The sequence below is a fragment of the Phoenix dactylifera genome, chromosome 13 (genome assembly GCF_009389715.1).
Source record: "Phoenix dactylifera cultivar Barhee BC4 chromosome 13, palm_55x_up_171113_PBpolish2nd_filt_p, whole genome shotgun sequence".
NCBI lineage: Eukaryota > Viridiplantae > Streptophyta > Magnoliopsida > Arecales > Arecaceae > Phoenix > Phoenix dactylifera.
In genome coordinates this window covers 2,197,313-2,216,269 of record NC_052404.1, presented here as the reverse complement: position 1 = coordinate 2,216,269, position 18,957 = coordinate 2,197,313, and the positions used below count along the sequence as shown (strand labels likewise).

The window sequence follows — 18,957 nt, the reverse complement described above, 5'->3', positions numbered from 1 at the left end:
CCTTTCTCCGCTAATAACTCCGAACTCCAAAGTCCAGATGGCGCTCGCCCGGGCCACCGCCTCCGTCCTCCCTCCCCCCTCTTGGCTCCGCCTCCGCCTCCTCTCGATCCCTCGACGACTCCCGCTCTCCTCCTCTTCTCCTCCTCGCTCCCTCCTCGCTGCCAGGGTCGTGGCCATGGCCGGATCGAGTACCGCCGCTGCGCACCGCCACACCAACCGCCTCGCCTCCGAGCACAGCCCCTACCTCCTCCAGCACGCCCACAACCCGGTATCTAATCCGACCTGGTCTCGATCTTGTGTCTTGAACTCGTTTCTTTTGAGCATTTCATCGAGCCGGTAATTGGCGAAACTGGGGGATGAGTCTGGATTTTGAGTTTTGTTTGGGGTTGCAAGTCTGTATGCGATGAGAAGTAGTTGTTTTATTTGAAAGTATCGATGATATACTCTTCTTCCTTGACATTATTTTCGATCTGTAAGGCAGCCTTTGTGTAATCCCTGTTTCAATTGATCAGTTGGAACTTGGTAACTAAGTTGAAGCCGTGTTTCGATTAGTTCATTTGTCTTTTTCTGGAAGAAGGTGTTTGTTTTCCTTTTCATTTAGTATTGCTAATTTGTTTCCCCTCTTCTCCGTTGGCGCTGAAGGTTGATTGGTATCCGTGGGGAGACGAAGCTTTCGAGCAAGCTCGCAAAAGAGATGTTCCAATCTTTCTATCAAGTGCGTCTGCTCTTCATTTCTTTAGCTTTATGAATTTTATTGGTGATTTTATTGCTTGTTACTGATGCTGTGCTAACTGGAAACATTCTTTCGCCCGTTCTGATCTTGCTGTGACATTTTTTGTTCCTGCCGGATGCTTCTTGACGTATCGGTCTACTTGATCTGGATGTGTCTTGGTGTTATGTAGTTGGATACAGCACATGCCATTGGTGAGTGTATTGTCTTTACGTTTATTTTCCTTTTTCGAGTAATTTCATGCATCTGTGAGTATCAGTGTTAAGCAAGTAAATATGTTGACAAAAACACATATTTATCTGGTAGAAAATCAGTGTTTGCTTATGTGCTTTCTCCATCCCCTGAAACATTGATGGAAAATCTCTCTCATATGCTTCTGCCATGATGGTTTAATTGATACTAAAACTAGAATATACTGCTTCCCTGAAGACCTGACCATATTGTAAATTTTATATTTTTCTTTTTGTTTGATTTTAAATTAGCTAGGAACTTTAGGTATTCAGAGTATAGCTGTTATTAGGCTGGTGGAGTTAGATCGTTTTCTTTTATTGATTGCTTATTATAGGTGCCATGTCATGGAGGTGGAGTCATTTGAGAATGAAGAGATTGCGAAAATGTTAAATGAGTGGTTTGTTAGCATCAAGGTGATCTTCTGATCTTCTGTTACTACTGTTATGAGCATTATCTGTCTTTGATGTTACCTTTTATGGTCAAATAAAATTGGTTCTGTTCCTTTCAACTCATTTTTGGTCGCTTATATATCCAGTTTAGGATATGCCATGACAGAAGTGCATTGCACCTCCACATAATAGTTAAAAAAAAAACTCCACTAAATCTATTACGTTCTCTCCTTGTTTCTGATTATCAGTCTTAACAGGTGGATCGTGAGGAGCGACCTGATGTCGATAAGGTAAGATAGTGGTACCTGGTGAAGTTTCTTTCTTTTTTTCTATGGTGCACACAGTTATAATTGACTTTTCAAAATCTTCTAAGAAAGTAAGTGTTTTCCTTATAAATGCTCTTGCCTTAGTCTACGCAGTTAGCTTAATTGATTTCTTTAGTTTGCGGACATATGCAGCTTAAGTGATATGAGGTTTCGTGTATTTTGCTGGTAATGCTTTCATAAGTTCCCATTTCTATTCCTGAGAACAACAATTGCTTCTGCAGGTATATATGACATATGTACAGGCACTTTATGGTGGTGGTGGTTGGCCACTGAGCGTCTTTCTCTCGCCCAATCTCAAGCCCTTGATGGGTGGAACATACTTCCCCCCCGATGACAAGTATGGTAGACCAGGTTTCAAAACAGTCCTCAGGTGCAGAACATATATCTTTGGTATTAATAGTTGCATTGATCTCAAAGTTCATCTTACTTATATGTTTTCTGTGTTAAACATTTCTCAGAAGGGTGAAGGAAGCATGGGATAGCAAACGAGAGATGCTTGAGAAGGGTGGGAATTTTGCAATCGAACAACTTTCTGAAGCGCTGTCTGCAACTGCTTCTTGTCATAGATTATCCGATGAGCTTGCACAAAATTCATTAAAATTATGTGCTAAACAGGTAACTGTCTAAATCAGGTTCCATCTATTTACCAATGAGAAACGATAGGGTTTTAAGTTATTTATTCCTTCTATAACCTTTTGTACATTTTTTGTAGTTATTGAATGTTGACCTTAAATTTGCAATTTGTGATTTTCATAGCTGGAGAACAGTTATGACCCAAAGTTCGGTGGATTTGGTTCTGCTCCAAAGTTTCCTAGACCAGTTGAAGTCTACCTTATGCTTTATGCATCAAAGAAGCTGATGGAAAATGGGAGGGAAAGTGAAGCCAACCATACCATGCAGATGGTTTGTCATACCTTGCAGTGCATGGCCAGAGGCGGAATCCATGATCATGTTGGAGGCGGTTTTCATAGATATAGTGTGGATGAGTGTTGGCATGGTGAGTTTTGACACTGTGCGAGGCTGTTTTTTTACCAGTTCTTTGGCTCACTGCTTCTACAGTATAGGAAAGACTGGTTTGTAATTAATTAATTTCATTAATATTACTGGTAGAGAGTAAATCTTGTCATGGAAGAGGACTAATAGATAATCAGTCGTATTGTTCTGTGATGGCATGGTGGTCTTGTTGTTATTTGCAATAATAAGCAAGGGAATTTAACAATATAGAGTAAGTATAAATAATTGTATAAAACTATAAACTGTTGAAAGCCAGAAATGCTTGATGTAAAAAATATGCAATAAGAACTTCAAGGTGTACATCTTGGTTGTGTAGCCGGAGGTTTGTTTGTGCCATTTTAGCTTAATGAATATTAGGATGTATTGTAGGTGCTGCAATGCAAATATATTACTTTGCTAGTAGGATTGTTTTCTGCTTTGTCAACTTATGCTAAGTGTAGTTATGTGCATGTTATAAGTTTATAATGTTCTTCTGCTATTGTTGATGATATGGTTGTCTTCTATTGCAGTTCCACATTTTGAAAAAATGTTGTATGATCAGGGGCAGCTTGCTAATGTATATTTGGACACATTTGCAATTAAAAGAGACACCTTCTATTCATCTGTTGCTCGTGATATTCTTGACTATTTGAAGAGAGACATGATTGGAGAATCAGGTGAAATATATTCAGCTGAAGATGCGGATAGTGCTGAATATGAAGGTGCTCCAAGAAAAAAAGAAGGAGCATTCTATGTCTGGACAAGCAAAGAGGTTTATGCACATCCAATCTTTAATCATTTGAAAGTGTTGTAAGATTTATAATTTTTTCTAATTCCATGGTAACCATCTGAATTTTTCTGTGAGTTTACTTATATAGTTAGTATTGGGACCAAGAATTTCCTAGTATACATAAATCAAGCATGCTTTACCCCAAAATGTGTTGCACTGTTCCAGAAAAGCTGGATGCTCGGATTTTTTGTAGTATCTTGTTTATCGACAATGATCATATAACATAGAAAGTATTCGCCCTTGCCCTAAAAAGAGTTGTCATTACTAGCTTTTCTGAACTATTACACATTGATGTGATTCTAATTCTTCCTCAATCTTCCTAATACCTCATACACAATTCTAAAGTCCTTTTCCCCATCAGCGCCTCCTCAGTCCCATATTCATGTGGAATGGCTTATTCAGGATTTTGAATGGAAGCAGGATCAACAGAATCCTAGCTGAGCTGAAAATGGATCACCAAGTAGCACCTTAGCTGGCATAATAACTCAGGAAGCTTCTTTAAGCTAACTCAATCTGCAATCTGGATGTTGGTGTATTCGGTTGTTTTAGTTGAAAGTGTTGCAAGTTATTCTCTTGAGTTTGAAGTCCCCTAGGAGTTTCAATGCAATAGTCAAACTTTATTTGCCAGCTTTAGTCTAGGAAATTTCACTTCTCTTTTTGAACTTGAGTAGGAAACAGATGACCCAAAGGCTATAAAAGGGTCTTGAGAGCTGTACCACGGAGTCTGTGAACTAGAGCTAGGCTACACAACCAAGAGTAGCCCTCTGCAAATAGGCCCACCAGGCCACCATGTACACGCACCAGCAAATCCTGTGAACCCATCATGCTACTTTAGTGACATGATCATGCTACAGAGAAACTGTGTCATACTCCATGTCATATTGAACTTGCATTCCAGTATGATAATCAAAACGAGATATATAATTTGTGGATATCAGACAACATTGATAAGAAAAACATATATCAAAGCAACTTCTGAGGTTGAGCGCACAAAATAATGTAAGGAACAATGAGCCAATCATATATGAGGATAGCCTAGGGCTTCCACTGTACTTAATGAGCAAATCACCGAAAACTCCCATTTGTAAGCCAAAGTGAAGAGCCAGGGCTCCGGCCTTTAAAAGCAAATTGAACAACAAACCTCTAACTGATTAAAATAGTATGCTGAAACACCTACAACTTCCAATTTTTTCCAGATGGCCACCAGGTAGCAATCAGATACAAAATCTATTTTTTCCTATCTGAGGTCAAATTTCTTGAATTTGAACTGATGGCTATGGTTGTTAACCTCCCTCAAGATTATCATGTGGTAGTATGAAGTTTGGGTGAAGATTGCTGATCGCAATTTGACATATGAAACAGCATGGCACAGACTTCAATTTGTTAACATTATGGTGAACATTATTATTGATTAGCTAATTTTGAGAACCTTTCATGAATGTGCTTCATAATGAGATGCTTGTGATTGAGAAGACAACCACGGAATCTCAACATTCAAGTGGATATGACTTTATTTGTTTTAGGATAAGTTCATTGATGTCCTTATTAAGTGAAGCTTATTCAAGTTCAAAGATGTGACAGATAATGGCTATTCGAAATTCATGGTCAAGATGAATGTGCAGGCATCTGCTTGGCATGAGTAGATGTAGGAAAGCAGGGGAAGGTTCAAATTTTATGAAATGTAGAAGATGAAGAAAATTTTTGAAATAGCTGTTTTACCCACAACATGTACGTAATGCACTATGACTTTATAGACTCAAGAACGACAATCTACTGATGTATATGCAAAGGAGTTCGACCAAGTTGTCAGAAAGATTTGTCAAATATAAGCATATATATAAACTTCCTGAGTTGTATGGTTGTATATATCATATGACTGCTTATCAATGTTTCCATCAAGTACTAAAGATATGCTGAATTGCAAATGTAATTTTGGAAGTATTTAGAAAAAAACAAAGCAACTAGTGGTGAAGCTTGGGAATCATGAGTGGTAATGCTTTTTATTTATATCTAGAAAAAATATCTGAATTTGCTGTAAATAGCTTTTTATTTCTTTATTTTTATTTTATTTCGTTGGGATTTTTTCTTTTTATGCCGGGGGTAGAAAGAGGACCCACTGGCAATAGGCTACACAATGGAGCTGGTGCTCCTGTAGGTACCCTTGCTGAACCCTGGTAAAGGTGGGATTTGAAGCCAGATCTTTGATACAACCACCAAATCAGTTTAGCAGCAAGATAAGCTTTCTTCTTGTTCTGAACAGCTTGAAAGGGGCCAGAACTATGATAACCATCTAACTTCCTATGTCAATTAGGTATATCAAAGTATTCTGAATGTTTTTCTTCCCGATGAAAGTTCAAATTACAACCTTGAGGTATCATGCATTACTCGAGAATTTGCTCCTACATCTGCATCTTGTTCCATGATTTTCTAGGCCCCTCTTCCATTAAGCATAACCCATTGTTCCCAAGATACATGAAAACCATTTATGTTATTTTATAATTTAAATTTTAAGGTTTGCTATTTGTTCAATCTTCATTTTTAAATAGACAGTTTGTGTTGCGTTACAATATTTGATATCATGTGGATTCTCTAATTGTATTAGTTAAACCATTGTTTTGAAGTGATAGCTTAGCACCTTAAACCAAATCATAGGTTCCTAAGTGCATGCCTGAAAAAGATCCTTGTACTTATGCTGCTTCATATCTTAAGGAGATCAGGCACTTTTTCCATGGGAACTTGCAGATATAGATCTTTCAGGGAGCGTTAATTTATAATGTTGCTCTCACCTGTTATAAGATCAGACTGTTCTTTTTTAAAAATTTCAAATGTAAGATGTCTTTGTCTTCGTTCTTTTGCAATTTATGTTGTCATATTCCTATAATTTTGGCTTGATGTGGCACTAATTTTTGGCTTGACTTCTGCTGAAGATTGAAGAGATACTTGGAGATTATGCAACTCTGTTCAAGGACCATTATTATGTCAAATCTTCTGGGAATTGTGACCTTTCTTCGATGAGTGATCCTCATAATGAATTTAAAGGAAAAAATGTGCTCATAGTGAGAAAAGATATTTCTTCCATGACATCGAAGTTGGGCATGTCTGTGGATGAATATTCTCAAATTTTAGGTTTATGTCGACAAAGGCTGTTCAATATGCGGTCAAGACGGCCAAGGCCTCATTTGGATGACAAGGTTTCTACCTTTTATATGCTTTTTCAAGCATTTTTCTAAATTATCTAGGTATAATCGTTTATCTTAGGACAAACTTTTTAATAGACCAGGTGCTGCCATAGGTAATTGTTTCATGGAATGGACTTGCGATATCCTCTTTTGCCAGAGCTTCTAAAATTCTCAAGGCAGAAGTGGAAGAAACGAAATTCTATTTTCCTGTGGTTGGATACAATGTAAGATACCTCACCTTCACTCTATCTACCTCAGCGTTCTGAGTTTTCAGTTCTGTTATTTATGTAAATAATATTATGTTAAAATTAGTTTGCAGTATTTGTCTATTCTTTGCTTGGAGATCAAAAAGTCACTGCATTGCATTAAAATATTTGGTTCCTGTGGTTCTATTAGTGACCCAAAGTAGTTGTCATACTACTGCTATCGCTGCAATTGGAAGTCCAATCATTTGGTGCTTGGTGTCATCTAGGAAATCTTTACATGGTGGCTAAAAATTTAAAACCTTAACTTTTGCATCTTATGTGAAATTCAATCTGTTTCTTGGCATCTAATTGCATCTGAAATTACTAAAAAAATGACGTAATTGCTTCTGAAGTTACTAAAGATATTAAGTTTTGATAGTTATGGACTTCCATTTGAATACCATACTTTTCCTATAGTTAGTGGAATTATATTCAAGCTAAATGGAGAAATGAAAAGCTCGATGCAAGATGCTTAAAGGGGATAAGTCCTGGTTTCAGTTTTTCATTTGATGGAACTGTTTATAGGTTAAAGTTAAATCCCTGGCACAAGGATAAATGGTATTCAATATGTTTGACTCTTATCTCTTGGTAAGCATGGTAGTTTCAAAATTTAGTGCAAGAGATTTCTCCTGGGATAAGTGTATGCTAATTCATGTAGAAACAGTTTCTACCATGTTGCCATAGTTTTCCCTTTTTGTGCATATCATTCGTGCATCACACATAATTTTCATGGATTTTATCTAAACTTCCTCTCCCATTTATACTAACTTGCCACAACACTTGAAATAAAGACTGAGGGGAAGGCCTGGCTTCTATCATAAACAATTGAAGTATTATTTCGTACATTATTATACCTAGTATGAGTCATACTTGGTGATGAATCTGCACGGATATGGGGAGGTGTGCAAAATTGGATACTGAACTGACAAATGCATTTAGGCGCAAGTGTAATTTGCACTTGGCTATTGATTTTACAAGTCATGCAATTACTCTCTTAAATTGTATACTACTATTACAGAGTTTTTATAAGATTTCATATAATATTCACAGTAAAGTTTGTGTTGCTTTTTCGTTTTTTAAACTATAGAATTGTGGATAATTCTAATGTATGTTAAGGATCATTAACTAATGTACGTTGCCTGTTCAGAACCCATTTGCAGCAATCATCATGTATTTCAAGTATTTCTTGTAACGATAGATCCATATAGATTGGTGAAAAAACATGGATGAATTTTTAAGAACTTGTCAGTTCCCAATAAAATGTAATTCCAAGTAACTTAGTTGCAAAAATGAAAAAGTGCTCTCTTGAAATGTCTAAGCGTGTCATACATCCAGTGGTGTCACTCCTTCCCCCCCTGTCAGTGTGTGTCAAGTGCTGACAGATAATGATAAAGAACGGATAACAACTGGCTCTCAACCGGCATAGGCAAAATAACAGCAATTTAATCGCTGATTAGATTTGAAGGCCGTGATCCTCTAGTTCAATCACCAGATATGAGGTTAGAACCTGATCATTTGGTTAAAATAAGCATCATAGGAGTCCACAATGCAAAATGTACACTTACATTTTAAATTTTTAAGAATGACTAGATGTGTCTCAAATTCTGACTTGAAAATTTCACAGTCCTTTTCACCAGAATTAGTAATATCAAAAGGATAAGCTTGTTCGATGTGAAATTATCTGGCTTATCAATAAAATCTGTGTTCTGTTTGTATTTTTTTGCTAATAAAAATGTCTCCAACATTTGCAGCCAAGTACATACCTGGAAGTTGCTGAAAAGGCAGCATTTTTTATTAAGAGCAGACTCTATGATGAGCAAGCACATAGGCTGCAACATAGCTTCCGAAATGGTCCATCAAAAGCACCTGGTTTTCTAGATGACTATGCCTTTTTAATCTCAGGATTGCTAGACCTTTATGAATGTGGTGGTAGAACTGATTGGCTATCATGGGCAATTGAACTGCAAGCTACTCAGGCAAGGAAACTAGTATTGTCTTGTTAATTCTTTTTTTCTTAAGGAGCATTATTGTTAAACTTTTTTTCCCCACATAAGCATGCATAATGGAAAGTATCTTTCACAGGATGAGTTGTTTCTTGATAGAGAGGGGGGAGGCTATTTCAATACGCCTGGAGAAGACCCTTCAGTCCTACTCCGTGTAAAGGAGGATCATGATGGAGCAGAGCCATCTGGGAACTCAGTGTCAGCTATCAATCTGATTAGATTGTCGTCTATGGTTGCTGGTGCAAGGTCTGAAAATTACAGACATACTGCAGAGCATCTTCTGGTACGTTCTTTCTTCTGAAATTAATAGTAATGGTTCTAGAATTGTTGGCTTTTCCCTTCAGGGTAAGATGAGGATATTAGATTTCCCTAAGTATCTTATATGTAATCTAGCCATGAAACTTAGCAATTCTTGTAGCAAAATGATCTATTTTTGTCTGCTTGCAAGGCATAACCTGAAGATCGAGTTTCCAAAGGATGGCCATTGTTCTGTATTTAATGAGGAAAGAGAGAAGAGTGTAGGTTTTAGCTGTTTGCTCTTCTTATCAATACCATAGAGTTCGTTCTGATAAAGTAAGTCAAGTCCATGTTGGGTAAAACTGGATATGGACAAATATTGATGGCTTAGACATTTCACAAATCCGAAGATATTTTTATCTACTTGATAAAGTTGTGACTGGAAAGACTAGTGCCTACTACAGAACCTCTGAATTTAGAAATCAGAACATAATTGAAACGGCATGTGTGTGTAAATGTATCCTCATGCATGTGCTTGAGCAGGTGCATGCCCATTCAAAGAGACATGCTGCAAAACTAGGTCAACTTTCTCACGTATTTCCCAATCTCCCTGCAAGAGGACTGAATTTTGATTTGGTTGTTTTTGTTGAATCAAATTCACTAGATTTTTGAGAAGACCCCGAACTTCATGTGGTTTCTGTCAACAGTTAACGTTTTCTCTATACAATCTCTCTCTACAGGCAGTATTTGAGTCAAGGTTGAAAGATCAAAGCATGGCTGTTCCACTGATGTGCAATGCAGCAAACATGCTCTCTATCCCATCCAGGAAGCAAGTGGTGTTGGTTGGAGAGAAAACATCGGCAGAGTTTGATGACATGGTCGCCGCAGTTTTTGCATCATACGATCCTAACAGAACTGTGAGTGTCGGGTGTTTTATCCTACTGCTTTCTTTCCTCCATTATTTTTGATTCAAGGTTTTCATATTCTGAAATACATTTTATTATACTCATGTTGGTACAAGGTACTTATTTTATACCATACTGCAATACTATTAGTGTTACAGAAAAGTTTATGAGCAATATTTCTCTTATGTATTTTCATATCCTCTGTGCTGTTTCTGGTGTATGATTATAGGTGATCCAAATAGACCCTAGCAACAGAGAAGATATGGATTTCTGGGAAAATCTTAACCAAAATATATTCCAAATGGCAAAGAGTAGCCCAGCGGACAAGTTGGCTGTAGCTCATGTGTGCCAAAATTTTGTGTGCAGCCCACCTGTCAGCAGTCCGGATGCTCTAAGCACCTTGTTAGATAAAACAGCCTTCGCCGTGTCATCTGCTTAAGACCTGTTTCTTGTGAGGATGAATGCATGTGAATGCCCGAGGGTAATGCTAGACTGACAAGCATGATAAACGAATCATAGAGCCCTTTGTAACTTGGGTTATGTTTGTTTACTTTTTCATTCTGTAATGCTTGGTATAAGTGGTTTATAGTGAGTTATTCTGGCTGATGGTTATTGGAAATAAGTGGAAGGTGCTGTCACCTGCATTGTAGACACTAAGACACTTCATAAGAGTAGGCGTGCCTAAAGATTCGAAGATGAAGCAGGTGGGTTATCTTAAGATCATCTTGGTGAGGAATGTAAAGCAAAGCTCTTCAGGTGATAATGATCATTGATGATAAAGAGTTTCTATGCTAAATCTAGAGAGTAGCAAGCAAGGTTCTGTCCCACCCATTGCAGAGATTCTTACTCTTATGGTTCACGAGAACAATATCATGATAATGTTTCGATCATCCCCCTTGGATCTTCCATCTTACAAAAGATATATAGCTCTCGTTGTTGTATCAGACTGTTTTAGCGTTACCTGTTTTGGATTAGATAGCACCATGTTTCTCTTTTTTATGCAAGATAGGTCGCCGTTGTATCAAAAAAAAAAAAAAAGGATAATGGCATTTTGGCCCAGATTAAGACACCAAAACCCACATATCCCACAAAAAAGGCCAGATGGACACTTTCCTCGGAGACGTTTTGTGCAAGCATAACAGATCTTCCTTTGTTGTAGCAACAGTAAACTTCAGGACCATGTAGGATCACTCCTAGACCAAAAACCAGGTAACGCCATTCGGAAACCTCATCCATTTTCAGAGAGTTCCCAGACGCTACAATCTCTCATGAAAAATACTTGTTCTTAGTTTAAATTGTAAAACCAATAATAGATGACTTTTTACGTAGACCAATTAACTGAACCATAATACTAATATACTGAATATTTTTCCATAACAAAGTTGCCTAGATCCCGATGGTTCCCACCTTCCCATGTTCGAAGTTTGGATCTCTGAGTCGGGCATTGTTCTTCCATCATGGCGGTCAGAGTGTCCGTGGATCCTACAGATCCAGCCTAATGGACCTGAATGATCCCAAATTCCACTTTTGCAAGGATTAGTTCAAAACCAGGTTTTAACTATTTAAATTTAGATCAATCAAGAACCCCCAAAAAAAAACAAAAACCATAGCCCAATTAAATTTACCAAGTGAAGGATTGGATCATAAATGTCTTTTCTATGAGAGAATCAAAAGCTCATATAGCCATATTGTGTTCTTGTCCAACTGTGCAAGTTATCAATTAAAACTGGTTATCGAAAGTTTGAAGACACTGAATGCATCGAAATGAGCCAAAACCAAAAGATAGTGCATTTCGGGTTGACCATGAAAGTGGCCAGTCGATACTTTCAACAGCTGCTATCACTCCAACCAAGGTCCAACAAGAACTAAACATCAGCCACCAAAATGTTGAACCAATGCTTGTTTCACTTCTAGTGTTGAAGGTTATGGACTCATCATTCCTTTTTTAAAGCTACATTTTTTGAGGAACAAATAATCATCATTTAATCCTTCTCTGTTTTACAGCTTTGTGATTTTTGGGGCTCTGCACCACCTGCAATTAAAAAGGCATTAGCAGAAACCAAAAGAGGAAACTAAAAGAAGATTGCACTACCTTCTTTTTCTTCTTTTCCTTTTCTTTTGCTTTGCCTTTACTTCTTTAGCTAGATCATCTCCAGAAACCTGGAAGACCCTATAATGTCAATAACAATGCCTTGACAACTTTCAAAAAGAAAAATGCTCAACTGTATTACCTCAGAGGAGTCCAATTTCTTCTTTTTCTTTTTCTTTTGCTTTGGCTTTTCTTCTTTATCTTGATCTTCTCCAGAATCCTGCAAGAGTTAATATTGTCTACAATGGTACCTTGCCAACTCTTTGAAAGAAATTTGCTCAACTGTATTACCTCAGAGGAGTTCCCAAAGGAAGAAACATGTCGTATCATTCTTCCAGAGGCTGAAGGCCCTTCTGTGATGGAGAAAAAGTTAGGAGTTATTTATTTTCATTCTAGGTACGAGATCATATTCTGTGGAAGCACAAGTGGAGGGAGAAAACAGCCTCAGTTATTTGCTGTCTCTGACATCTTAAACATCTTGTTGGCAGTGTATTAACTAGAAAACATATTGATCTTTCAGTTCAACAGGTAGTAACAAGAACATATATGGGTGGTAAAACTCATTAGCATTTAGACAAGAAAAAACCCACAAAGCACAAGAACACCCTTAAATAAACTTTAGGCGCACAAGAATAGAAACATGTGAGATAAGGGGCCAAATTTGATGATCCCTTTACAAAAAGTCAAGTGGTTGGAGCATGTAAGAAATTTCATGGAAAATACATAAATTGCATGCACATAAATATATACTAGACAATAAATTAAATCATATATCAGATAGTCCATAAGTGGGTTTAATCACACAAATACTCATGGCTTTCAAAATATTGTATGTTATGCTTGCAGCTGAAGTTCTTATTTGTTTGATCCTAAGCAAATAAAAAATAAATGAAAATAAGTAATTTTATCTTATGAAACATTACATTACAGCAACATGCAAGGTCGGAGGAACCGATACCGGGCACCGTACTGGTTCTCCGGCGAGACCACTCGGTATGGGCCGTGCCGAGCCTGTACCGAGAGAAGGCATGCTGCTGAAGAAGGAGAAGAGAGAGAGAGTGAGTGGGGGGAGGGAGGGAGAAGGAGGGGTGGCCTCGGCTGCCGCGGCCTTCGCCAGCCCCCCCGCGGCCCTCCGCCGGCATCTGCCGCCTCTTCTTCTCCCTCCCTCCCCCGCTCGCTCTCTCTTTCTCTTCTCCTTCTCTGGCTCTAACAACGTGCAGTTTTTACAGGCCGAAATGTACCGATGACCACCGGTATAGCTCGAAAAGGGCGGAACTGCCCGGTTCGGGATGGTTCTACCGACCATGGCGACATGGCATAAATAGCGTATGTGAACCTGCACTTAAAGAAACACATACAAGATGCATCTCCATATTTTAAGAGTAGCATATCCAAGTTAGAAACATGTTTGCTTCTGGAATGTGTTGCTGAAATATTTTTTCCTAGAAAACGGATACCCCCGAAGGAAGTGCAGCAGGGAATCTCTAAGCTACCTACAACTATTTCAACAGAAGTCCGTAACTAAATGGCAGGACATGATAATTGAACAGTTGGATTCTTACAGCAAACCACTAATTCATCTTCAATATGACAACCAAAAGTGCAGATCAATATCGCAACATTTTGATGGCAGCCAATGGCCATATTACTCTTTGCAGATAATAAACTAATGGAATTCATTAGCAAAGGAAATGCAATTTCCTCCCACTGCATTAGATCAAACTAACAACATAATTCTTGTGCAGGTGGCACAACAGTTCTAAGCTCAACTGTAACTTGAAGAGCAAATTTGGAGAGCGTGTAGAATAGTTATTGAGGACTGAAGCTTAAATATGGACTTAAAAAAAAAAATCTTTCATCCCAACAAGCAAGGAAGCACACTGGGAATGCAAATATCTACAAATTCATTACCTAAATTCCAGTTTGGATTCATAAGAATAAAAGATCACATTGGAAGGCAGTATAGTAAGTGTGCAAAAGCAATAGTCCCTACACAATGAAACCATATCAAATTTCTTGATCTTGGCTGGCTGAAGATGTGTTTGTTTTGCAAACAAATACAAAGGGCCAACACTCTACCTGGATGGGATGTGCTAGGTCCATAACAGGGCCAAGCAGCAGATTAATAGCCCACCTTTCTCCATGTACATACGTATGTATAGAATAAAAATATAGCAAAGGATGAAATAAATCCAAGAGCAGATAGAAAAACTCTAAAAATAATGGGAGGGCAAATATAAGTTGTGTAAAGAAGTCAAAGCCTTCATGTCTTCATGATTCTGCAATTTGTGTCGACTATTATATCCCAACGATTACCAACAGAAATGAGGCATATTATTCTTAACATGCATTAATCTAACTATGGTTATCCTGAGACTAGATGAATCTCTTATAAAAATAATACATGTATTTCTGTACTACGTCCACATAAAGCCCCGGCAGCAGGTCAAGAGCCTGATGTTATATCAGTATTCAAATTTATGCATGGGCACGCATGTGTGCATGCGCATATACATAATTAGTTGAACTCCAAGTTAATAGAGAAAGAAACTCATAAGATAGGACAATGTGGAAAGAAAAGATTTATGTATAAAGACTAGGCATGGAAAGAATCTCAACTTAAGCCGCCGAGCCTACATGATTATGGAATCTTGGATATCTATGTTCCAACAAGTAGTAAAAATAACCAAGAAGAATATCCTAATGCCTAATTATGTGAACTATAATCATCTTGAGCTGCTTCTCAATCATAATCTTAGTTTCCTATAAAAGAAATTTTAAAAACTAGAGTTTCCTTGAGACAAGATATGAATGTCTAAATTTAAATAGTAAAAGTATCTACATATTCCTCTCTCACATCTAGGCTAATCCATTGTTAAAAATTCAAAAGAAACTTGAATGTTTCCCATCATTATATCTGTTAACAAATTCTGCTGACAGAAAAACAAAGTGAATAATGAGAAAAAATACAAAACCTAAGACCCGAAAAAAAGAAATGATTGAAAGAGTTTATTATTGGCTCTGACAATTTTTAACTCTTAACTAATGGGACCAAGAGATTTTTTGCAGATTAATAAGTACTATGAATGATTAATCTATCTAAATACATTTGCAGCAATCAAAATGTACAAACAGTCATAATGGCAAACGGATTTTGCAATGATTGTTATACCATTAGTAGCACGCACAGTTGCCTTGGAATTTTTCACGGCCAGTTACAGAAGATTCAGAGCCAGCAAAATGTACAAACAGTCATAATGGCAAAAGGATTTTGCAATGATCGTTATACCATTACTAGCATGCACAGTTGCCTTTGCATTTCTCACGGCCAATTCCAGAAGATTCGGATCTACGGACTTCAATCCATCTGGTTGTTGAAGCTTTCGTTCAAGAAACCTTGCTAAAGCTGCAGCTTTGTTTGTTGTCACTGGTCCACCTGGGTGAGGCACCCTTTTTCATAGAGGAGAAAAATGTCAGGATTAATATGCAGTGATACTTACTGAGCCATAATAGAGCCTAATAGGTATTAAAATAGAATTTTTTATGACCCAAAAGGAATTATCATCTATATTGCATTATCCATATGAACTATTATCATAGCTAGCCTTATTCTATTTATCAAATTAAACTTTATGGTAATGGTCTATTACTCATTCTTATAAAGGCTATCAACATACTCCTCCTCAATTTCTCTATATACATCCACTTTAGTTTTCATACTTCACTTTGTTTTCTTTTCAAAATCTTTAAACGCAATTGAGCCCCTCTTTACCAAAACATCATAGAATGGGAGAACAATGCCTTAATATGCATTCTCTGTCACTATATATACTAAATAATACCATAAATACAATTTTATGAGTTCATACCATAGAGTTACAAAAAAGCGTAACTTCAAAATCATGCTTAAGAACATAAAAATACGAAAGAATGGGGACCAAGATTTCGCTGTATTGGTGCATATCGCTCCATACCGAGCATATCAAATATACCAATACCAAACCGAGACTCAGTATTGGGGGCTTACCAAGTCTCAATATGCTAAACTGATCCCCATGCAGGGATTGCCGATATTGCAACAACATTGAACCGATATAGGATTCGATACAGAGATAGCAAACCGATACTTCAACAACATGGTACCGATATAGAGTTCGATATTGAGATGGCAAACCTTCACTGCTACATATTTTATTGTTGAAATTATGAAAAATATGAAAGGAGCGGAAGTAAAACCAGACCTTCTATAGGATTAGATCATTTCTAGACGATTTGATGAACCCCCTAATTTTAAGCCATGTCAGAAATTAGTTAATGACACCACATAAGGCCCTTTGGCCATCAATATAGTGGACTAGGCTCGGCGCCTATAGTTATGGTTTCTACCATGTTGATTGATATTTTACATACAAAGAACAGAATAAATTCCATAATCAGCGCTTGGCAAGGACATGCCACTGTGCCGTATTAAGCAATGTATTCTCAAACAAACAACATGTGAATCTTCTTTCAAGATCAATCCAGTTTACCTTATTCTTTCATTGGCAAACAGCTCACTGTGCTACAATATATGAGCAACCCAGAAAGATTTCAAATCGGCACGAAGAACTGTTCTAAGACTTAAAAATGCTGCCCCCAAGTGGACAGGATGCCTTAGGTTATCCGCCTTTCTTCATATTTTTACAAGAAACTACTTTGCAAACACATGTCCCATGATCTGTCTATCTTACATCAAGATTGCTCCTTTTTCAACTGAAATATTAGATTCACTCATAAAGTTCAAATTTTGCACTGTCTTTCCTATTACATTCTTCATGTCTTCTCACTTGCAAACCTTTTTCCTATTAGTTTCTCAAACTCGTTTGATCAGTGAAATAACTACCCGAAAAAGCAGAACAGAACAAAAATAATTCCAATTAACCTATTCGCTGCTATAGATTATAACCCTAACAGCGAAATAGATTGACCTGAGACCAATTCCTCATTCCATTCGAATCCATATCAAGAAGTAGGGGAGAAAGGACGAACAAAACCCTAGAGAAGGATCAACGAGGACGACAAAAAAAAAAGGAGAGGGGAGAGAAGAAACCTGGTCTGGGCTCGAGAAGGCGCGGGGAGCGGGGCAAATTTGCTTCCGCGGAGCGCCCGCCGTTCGTCTTCTGTTAAAGCTTGGGAGGGCTCCTCTTTCACCATCTCACAAATCGCCCCCTCCCCCTCACGGTCCATATAATAAAAAGCAGAGGTTGCTATCTCGGGGATATCGTTCATATGATATATTTAAATTTTATAATCATCATTATTTCGGTTAATATAAATTCATGCAAATATTTTTTTCCCTATTAATTATCTTCTTAAACAACGCTTTTTTAATTAATAAAATTCAAAATCAAACCCCTACAGTGATTAAGATTTTCGTATCGAGATCATGAAAAAATTTAATTATTTTTGAATATTTACTATTTTTAATAATATAAATTAAAATCCTTGTATTAGCCGCCTATCAATGTGGGCACCATATTAAAATATCCTGAACTTTGAAACTATTATTAGACACCTATCACTATCATACCTCTAAGAGTTGGTTTGCAATATTTTATTTTTTTAAAAACAGATGATTCAAACAGTTCTAGTACATACACATCTGAAAAAGTCGAAAAACAGTAAATGATGGGGCACTCTAGGCAGCTCCCTCTCTCCGACCCACAAGGCACCTCTGAAGTGATTAACCACATACGAGACCACCCAATTCACGGCCTCGTTGGCCTCTCGATAAACATGCTTAGCATGGAACGCCACACCGCCACTAACCATGATCCAAATGTCTCGAAGCAAGGGGTGGCACATACCCACACCGGCAGTGCCTTCCTAGATCCAATCGATAATCGTAGCCGAATTCTTTCAAGTATAACTGCTCTAGCCTGCAACACGTGTTGAGCATGGCTTAGACCAACCTATGCCGCCCTCAACTCAGCTTCCGGGACCGAAGTCTCGAAGATCTAGCAACCACCAGCAACAACCACCTTGGAGTCTGGGCCTTTGATGACAAACTCAACACCTCCTCTCTTGTCGCCATCTAGCACGGATCCATTGAAGTTGATCTTGAGAAAAATCGAAGGTGGAGGCTCCCAAATGAAAAACACCGTTCGAGGAGCTACACGAGCAGAAATAAAGCTCCAAGTGTTCTGAGCTATCAAAGGCCCATCCGACGGATCTGCATGGACAATCTTTGTTGCTTGTACCCACGCCTGCTCAACAATAAATTTCGATGAAGGGCTACCCTCACCAAACGTCCAAGCATTTTTGGCTAGCTAAATCTGATAAGCAGTATATGTCACCTCAACGGCGACCAGCTGAGTTTGAGAGGCGACGGCCCACCGTCTGAACGCCTGTAAGAAAGAGTCCGAGTGGCGCCAATCGTCCAGCGGGATCTCGACAAGCCTCCAAACCCTCCTAACCTGCTCGCACTGAAAAGAGAACGTGATCCATAGTCTCATCCACCTGGCACTTAGAGCACTAGGGATAGATACCTAGTCCCCCCCCCCCCACACAACACCAATCTCGTCAGCAATCTACCCTAGGTCGCCTTCCAAAGAAACAGGGCCACCCTCGGTATACAATTTAAGTATGACCAGATCAGAGAAGATTAAAATGCCACCGCATATTCCACATCATAGAGACTAGATCTTAGCAACTCCATGTTTCAAGATATCGTAGTAAATAAAGCTTGTAAATGCAATTAAATTGTTATTCCTCAAATTTAGTTCTAATAAACTTAATAATAATATGAAGCCTTTGGTTTGAATTATTATTTTAATTTATTCTAAGTATTTAATAATGTAA

The 18,957-nt window shown here is 37.9% G+C and overlaps 2 protein-coding genes across 4 annotated transcripts; one reads left to right on the top strand and one right to left on the bottom strand.

The window, feature by feature from the left end:
• Positions 1–10,746, top strand: LOC103707300 (spermatogenesis-associated protein 20). The gene is made up of 15 exons (XM_008791736.4): positions 1–268; positions 643–715; positions 903–924; positions 1,296–1,374; positions 1,608–1,640; positions 1,898–2,046; positions 2,135–2,291; positions 2,433–2,673; positions 3,200–3,441; positions 6,387–6,650; positions 6,752–6,862; positions 8,635–8,859; positions 8,966–9,169; positions 9,864–10,040; positions 10,258–10,746. Exons 1-15 carry the CDS (start codon positions 38–40, stop codon positions 10,465–10,467), a joined length of 2,418 nt encoding a protein of 805 aa, XP_008789958.1. The 5' UTR covers positions 1–37; the 3' UTR covers positions 10,468–10,746.
• An 877-nt stretch (positions 10,747–11,623) lies between these two features.
• Positions 11,624–17,384, bottom strand: LOC103707299. 3 transcript variants are annotated; one of them, XM_008791735.3, is made up of 6 exons: positions 17,207–17,384; positions 15,407–15,567; positions 12,409–12,470; positions 12,260–12,337; positions 12,121–12,188; positions 11,624–12,060 (listed from the first exon to the last, which is right to left on the bottom strand). In XM_008791735.3, exons 1-6 carry the CDS (start codon positions 17,341–17,343, stop codon positions 12,027–12,029), a joined length of 540 nt encoding a protein of 179 aa, XP_008789957.1. In that variant the 5' UTR covers positions 17,344–17,384; the 3' UTR covers positions 11,624–12,026. The 3 variants fall into 3 exon arrangements, with proteins under 3 accessions (XP_008789957.1, XP_026660551.1, XP_038988709.1); XM_039132781.1 differs by having other exon boundaries at positions 11,665–12,060; positions 12,260–12,324; XM_026804750.2 differs by lacking the exon at positions 12,260–12,337.
• Between the last annotated feature and the right edge of the window lie 1,573 nt (positions 17,385–18,957).